Source organism: Papaver somniferum, chromosome 8 (genome assembly GCF_003573695.1).
Source record: "Papaver somniferum cultivar HN1 chromosome 8, ASM357369v1, whole genome shotgun sequence".
Lineage (NCBI taxonomy): Eukaryota > Viridiplantae > Streptophyta > Magnoliopsida > Ranunculales > Papaveraceae > Papaver > Papaver somniferum.
Window position 1 is genome coordinate 42,213,646 of NC_039365.1, and position 7,349 is coordinate 42,220,994.

At 37.0% G+C, this 7,349-nt stretch overlaps 1 protein-coding gene across 1 annotated transcript; it reads left to right on the top strand.

Annotated features, from left to right (window-relative positions):
- Positions 1-814: 814 nt before the first annotated feature.
- LOC113306772 (dihydrolipoyllysine-residue acetyltransferase component 5 of pyruvate dehydrogenase complex, chloroplastic-like) lies at positions 815-4,674 on the top strand. The gene is made up of 6 exons (XM_026555690.1): positions 815-1,937; positions 2,060-2,251; positions 2,365-2,452; positions 3,966-4,036; positions 4,170-4,253; positions 4,377-4,674. The coding sequence occupies exons 1-6, from the start codon at positions 1,023-1,025 to the stop codon at positions 4,479-4,481; spliced, it is 1,455 nt and encodes a 484-aa protein (XP_026411475.1). The 5' UTR covers positions 815-1,022; the 3' UTR covers positions 4,482-4,674.
- Positions 4,675-7,349: the final 2,675 nt, after the last annotated feature.

Genomic DNA, 7,349 nt, shown 5'->3' on the forward strand with positions numbered 1-7,349 from the left:
CACTTATCGTCTTTCTATTGCAACAATATCTTCTTCTCTGGGATCAAAACCTAAAGTTGAGCAAAACATGATTTGGGGATTTTTCCTCTTCTCTGCAACTAGTTTTAGGGTTTTTTACTCTTTCATGTCTTTTCCCGCTTGATATAGGTGCTAGTTGAAGAGATAAGACGCGTCTTCTCCTCCAATAGGCGTACGGAAAGGTGAGATGTTAATCACAGCTCATTTTCTGACATATGCAGAACCGTCAGATCTAGCTACTCAGATGTAGTACACGTGTTTCTATTTTGTTTTTTTAGTCGAGTGTATTTTCGGAAGGTGACGAAATACGTGTACAGTTTCTGCCACGCGTGCACAGATGTTGACTCATCTAACCGAGCAATGGATGGAATTGCTAACGATATGAGGAAACACTAATTTCAATCTATTTGGGGAGGAAACACTAATTAGCGATCTTGGGAGGGGAGGAAACACAAAATAACCCAATTTTCTAAATAAAAAACAAAGAACTTTACCGTGTTTGAATATCAAAATTAGAATAAAAAAAGTATCATTTTGTTTCACAGAAAACTAATTGTTTTACTTCTAAAAATCTTGGTACAGAAACCAACCGAAAAATAACTTCTAACTGCTTATTCGGGGAGGCTCATAATAAAATTTATTCACTGTGCTGCAAAATGGGCGTTTATGGCCGTGTCATTGCATACGAGACAAGTTCTGACCATTGGATCGTTCAAAGGGTATCATCATCCCGTTAATAATGGTATCCCCTTTATAAATAACGAATCCATGGGGTTTTGGCTGTCCCGCAGGAACCAAAGAAAAAGAGAAGATGTAAGAGAGAGTGTACAAGTGTGAGTAAAAATAAGCAGTTGAGATCTCCGCCTACCTTCGATACACACGAGAAACACAAAAATATAATCTCCCATTTCTCCATCTTCTTAACCAAACCCAACAAATCCTCCTTCATTTTTATTTTCCTCCGAATCTCAATTTTAATCCAAAATTGAATCCCCACGAATACAATGGCAGGATTACTCCACATTGGAACATCCTTCATTCCTTCATCATCTTCAGTAATAAACCCTAAATCATCAAATCAATCTTCATCATCATCATCTTCATTACCATCTTATACATCTGTTCGCAGGAACAATAAAAAAACTCAAATCCAAGCTAAGATCCGAGAAATATTCATGCCTGCATTGAGTTCAACAATGACAGAAGGTAAAATTGTATCATGGACAAAATCTGAAGGTGATAAATTATCTAAAGGAGAAAGTGTTGTTGTTGTTGAATCTGATAAAGCTGATATGGATGTTGAAACATTTTATGATGGTTATTTAGCTGCTATTATGGTTGAAGAAGGTGGTGTTGCTGCTGTTGGATCAGCCATTGCTTATCTTGCTGAGACTGAAGATGAAATTGAAGCTGCTAGATCCAAAGCCAATTCATCTTCTTCGTCTTCTTCTGCTTCGCCTGCATCTGAAACGGTTGCGGCGGAGAAAACTGTAGAAGCCCCAATTGCTATTCAACCACCACCATTGGCGGCAGCACCTGCTGTGATTGCAGCTTCTTCGGTTCATCCGGCTTCGGAAGGAGGGAAACGGATTGTTGCATCTCCCTATGCAAAGAAGTTGGCCAAGGAATTGAGTGTTAATTTGAGTTCAGTTGTGGGAAGTGGTCCAATGGGGAGAATTGTTGCTAAAGATGTGGAAGCTGCTGCTGCTGTTGCCTCTGCTGATGTTTCATCTGGTAGTGGAGTACAGGGTCAGAAATCTAGTTCTGCGGCCTCTACAGGGGTCGAATTGGGTAGTGTTGTTCCTTTTACTGCAATGCAGGGTGCTGTTAGTAGAAATATGCTTGAGAGTCTCAAGGTACCAACTTTTAGAGTTGGTTATACAATTACTACTGATGCACTTGATGCTTTATACAAAAAGGTTTGTTCTTTTTTTCTGGCAGAATTTTGTTTCAGTATCATTGGCTATTTCAATGTGTTTATTACGAAATGGTTGGTTATCGGAAATCATTTTGATGAAATGTTGTTTGTTAAAAAAATCAGATCAAGTCAAAGGGTGTTACTATGACTGCTTTACTTGCAAAGGCAACTGCACTTGCTTTGGCTAAACACCCTGTTGTGAATTCTAGCTGTAGAGATGGTAAGAGCTTCACATATAACAGTAGCATCAATGTTGCGGTTGCTGTTGCCATTGATGGTGGTTTGATTACTCCCGTTCTTCAGGATGCTGATAAGGTTATTGTTTCCTGTATCTTATATTATGTCCTAAATGTTTATATTTACTAATAGTCGATTGCTGGATTGGTTTTACTTTTGCTTGTTTACTGAGAGTCTTATGGTCATTGTAGCTTGACATTTACTCATTATCAAGGAAATGGAAAGAGTTAGTTGACAAGGCTCGGGCAAAGCAGCTACAACCTCATGAATACACTACAGGTACTCTACTTCAGAACCTGGGATCTGCTTTTGTTTTACTAGCTATTTTGCTATCATTTATGCCTTTGAAGAATTTGTTTCATGACATTTACACTCTGTTTGGAATTTGGCATGTTTGGTTGAACAAAAGTCATATTTCAAACACTCATAATCATATTTTACATCTGAATTGATTTTGTACCTTGCAAGTTAATAAGTTTGGATATGCTGAATTATGTTGAAGGCGGTGAGCATTCATTTATGCATCTGAGGTTGCGATTATTAAGCAATTAGTGCCTGGTTAGGAATAAGAGTTTAACAAAGTCAGGAATTTAGTGAGTTGCCAATCATTGAGTTTACTAGGACATGTGTTTTTCGCCTGTCTCTAACTGGTAAACTTAATGTGAATTTGTCATTAACATGCAAATGTTCTCAACATGGACATTAACTAGGTTATATCATCTCATCGTTGAAAAATGTTGACATGTATTTTTCGCCGGTCTCTAACTGGTAAACTTAAAGAAAATTTGTCATTAACTTGCAAATGTTCTCAACATGGACATCAGCTAGGCTCTATTATCCCATTGTTGAAAAATGTTGACCCATATGCTGTTTTCAATTACGGTCTGAACCAATAGAATGTAGTTAAGCTCTAATTTTCTTATCAATAGTGGTCGCGTCAGAGTATTTTTTGAAACTGTTTTATGGATGACAAAGCATGAGCTAGAATTAGTAATTTAAACTAATGTACTTTCTGTGCTACATTTCCTGTGAAACATCGGCTTATCATTGTCGACGTCAATACTTATAAAAGAGAAAGAGTGTACTTGAATGCTAAATCACTTTATTTCAGCTTACATGGGTGGACAGGTAATGCTTGACCAATCAGTTTCAAATATTGATAATAGTTGCTTAGCGTTAGTTCTTCACCATAAACAGATTATCGACGAATATACATCATACATGGGTTTGAATGCCATTTCTCAGGATTGATCTTTTTCGAGTTTCAAGTAGTTTACTAGTATGCACATGGGGAGGAGAAGAGTCTCTTTTTACAGTTGCTTGTACCATTTCATATTGTGTAGCTTTGTTCGAAATGATTTCTTCTATATTAATTATATTCTTCTTCCAACAATGGTGACTTTGTTAAAGCCTTACCTTAGTTGAATACTTGCGCCAGATATTGTTGGCCTAGTCGACACTCATATTAATCTCTGTAGCGCTAGTGTTTATCAGTTAGCTTAGCCATCTATCACTTTGTTGTGCATGTGAGAGCGTTACATTATCTCTTCTGAACCTAACAATAATTTATTTATCAAGACACTGTACTCTTTGCCCTTGTGGTGCCTACTTGTCCTCGGTATATTATATAGTAAAAAGAGACACGTCACAGCACATTGACGATTGCCAGTTCTTTCATCCTTAAACTTGTTTATCGGACCAGTTTACTTACCATTCGAGTACCATAATGTCCTCCTGTCTTTGACATCAAGTCTCTCTTATGCATTTTGTTTCCTTTTCTCTTCTCTTTTAGGTACATTCACGCTTTCAAATCTCGGCATGTTTGGTGTTGACCGATTTGATGCAATTCTACCTCCTGGAACTGTAAGTTATCAATCTTAGAGCTCTTGTTTTTGAACAAAACATAACCAAGTTCTCTCCTTAAGAAAAACATTTTATTGGATATATATATATATCTGACCACCTTCATTCGTTTCGGGTTGGATTGATGATGCAGGGAGCAATCATGGCTGTCGGAGCATCCGAACCTAAACTAGTTGGCACCAAGGATGGACGCATTGGTGTGAAAAGCCAAATGCAGGTAATTATCTAGCATCAGTCACATGACTGGCCAAAGAAAAAAAGATAAAAACTGTTGCGTACTTGGAAAAAAAGCTAGAATTCCTTTTTCTCACCTCGTGAATCTTGTATATGAATTTTGCAGGTAAATGTTACAGCGGACCATCGAGTTATATACGGTGCTGACTTGGCTTCATTTTTGCAAACCCTAGCAAATATCATCGAGGATCCCAAAGATCTTACCTTCTAAGTCGGGCACTTTTTGGAGTTTTTTTTCTTTTTTCTTTTTTCTATCGAGGAGAGAATTTTGAAGTACAGATGGTAATTAACTATGTCATCTTTATTGTCAATTATTTGCACATTATCTATAATGTAGCTATTGGAATTTTCTTGCTTCGATCAGATTATCTTGTCTCGATATAACAAGCACTTTTTGCTCTTCAGGTTTTGCTTCAGCTTTACCTTCAAATGTTGCAATGATACACTTGGTTATAGCATAGAAATACCCCAAATTTACCAGACTTTTTGGGTTTTCTTTTATTCTCTCTTTGTTAGCAGTAGTAGTAGTCAGATTAAGTTTTTATCAACTTGCTTACTGTTATAACCAAGAATCACAATAAGGCAACGAATTCCTTTAATAGAGACTGGGGGAAAGATGGCACTTTCATTTGACTGATGGACAAATGATAGTATTAAAGTATGTTATGTTTTGGTAGCAATGGAGAACCCTAATTGGTCTATGCTTGATATTGTAGTGCCGCGGTAACTATTATAGTGACGAACACTAACAGAGAGCTCGACAAAGTAAAGCATGAGTTTTTCGGTCAATCAGTATTTTCAACGTTTTAAGGACAGACGAAATTAAGCACGACTTGGTCAGTCTTTTGCAAGCATCGCGATCACTTTTTGTTTAGACGACTCTTCTAATGTGGTTGTTTACTACCATGGAATGTACTACTGTTTCGCTTAAATATGTTTGTTTTTGGTTTTACAGATTTGCCTTGGAGTTGTATGTATGAACCCCAAGGCCCAAGCCCCAAACGCATTTTTAATTTCCTCTTTACAATGCCACGCCCGCGTGATTATTTTAAGCTGGATCATTAGATGATCAAGACAAGTGAAACTTTTGTTGGTTGACCACCTTAGATTGTTGAAGGGCTGTTGTAAAGTGACAAACCACTTCTTACCTCAATTTCTTGATATTTTTAGTATCTCACGGTGTAATTCTTTGATCCATTCCATAGAATGATATTTATTAGTAGCTGCACTTCTTCATGTTGAAGGTCTGGATCAGCAATCTACAGCGTTAACATGAAGTTGGAGTTGCAGTCCAATCGACCCCAGGCATGGCGTGGTAAAAAAGTAAAAACCTCCAATCACATCAGTATGGGTCTCAACTCAAGAAGTATCAACACCGATGTCCAATTTACACCAGAAACGGAAACTATAATTAACCACCATGGGGCCCACGATCTTGACGGCTGTGTTGATTGGTCAGTACCAAGTTATTCTTATTGGGTGATGAGAAATTCAGAACAGATGGAAATTAACTGCGTCTGGTTTACATTTATGTTTTGCTCGGATCAACTCACAAATAGGATGCAATTAACAAGCAAAAACAGCAACAGTTCACCCATTTTCACACTTTTGCAGCCCAAAGCATAAATGCACATTTGATTGTAGTTATGCTTATGCTTATAATGGACTTACATTCGGTGATCAACCTCTAGGACCATAATTACATGCACATCTTCTGAATCATGTACTACAACCCGGTGTATCTTGATTGGATAAGATAATTACATTCGGTGATCAACCTCTAGGACCATAGTAGTAGTTGTTTCTGTTAAATTTTAGTTTTTCTTCTTCTGTTTATGTTCACTGTAAATGCATCTGCTATCTTACTTGTTCCATGTAGTTGCAGGAAATCTCATAACTAACACCCCAATACTAATTTCTAGATCTAATCATATAAGTCTTCTAATTATCAATATAAGTGCAAGAAACATAAATAGACACGAGATTTACGTGGTTCGATCAATGTGATCTACATCCACGGGGTTAGGGTTCACTATGATTATTAAAATTACATATGGATTACATGGAGACTCCATTAATGAGTGTTTGGAGCTCTAGGTTGATGAAAGAAGAAGAAAGAGATAATAATAATACCAAATACCGTTTTCTCTCTCTACAATTGTGTCTAAAAAGTGTGTGTCCCATTTCTATCTCCTTCCTTTCTCTTTATATAGGTGTTTACATAGTGGATGACAGCTAAGAGATCCTTTATTTTCGGAATCTATATGCGATACACTCGCTCATGTACACTCACTCGTTCTCGCACAGACTATACTTCACACAAATCTTCATACTTTATTCGTGACTTTGCTGACATCATCCGGTGCATCATCTCAACATTGCTGTGTGCGATCTCCCTCGTTTAAGTTATATAGTCTTCACTTCGCATGCTTACTAACATGTGCGATATTTCACTCCTACATTTTGCCTCTTTTTTCTTGAATATTGCTTGAAGTGCGATCTTCAAGGAAAAATCCACTTTGTTGTAGTTGTTGGAGCGGGGTGCGTGATGTTGGAGTAGTCTTTAATCTTTGTTGATGAAGGAACTACGCGAAAGAATACTTTTCTTGAAAAGTACGTACTTGCCTCTATTCTTTTGTGAAGTTCTGAATCTTTGAGAAGTATATATGAAGTATCATTCCTTGAAGTATGCGAAGTATGAAGTATCCTTGAAGAAGTATAGAAGTATTAATCCTCGAAATATAAGAAGTATTGCGAACTAATCATGCGAAATTATTGCTCCATGTTCTTTGCCTCATGCTATGCTAGCTTTCATGTGATTTGATGTTGTTGTCAATCATGTGAAACTGTTGTGTGTGATTTCTATTACATGTCTTCTATTTCTCTTACTCCATTGTTGGTGAGAATTCTTGTTATTAATGAATGAGCGTCTTCTTTGGAAATGATTTTGACCGAGAAGATAAAGAACAAAAAATATTTTCTTGATAATCCATAGTTGCCTCTGTTATTTATCTATGAGGGAAGAATTCTTGAGAAAGTGTTGGATGAGCGAATTAATCTTCACATGTTTCTTCTTTGA

Bases quoted from the DNA above. Each gene is read 5' to 3' on its own strand.
- LOC113306772 (XM_026555690.1), top strand. From the start codon at position 1,023: ATGGCAGGATTACTCCACATTGGAACATCCTTCATTCCTTCATCATCT. The intron at 2,252-2,364 runs GTTATTGTTTCC...TGGTCATTGTAG, and splicing joins TTCTTCAGGATGCTGATAAG to CTTGACATTTACTCATTATC. The intron at 2,453-3,965 runs GTACTCTACTTC...CTTCTCTTTTAG, and splicing joins ACCTCATGAATACACTACAG to GTACATTCACGCTTTCAAAT.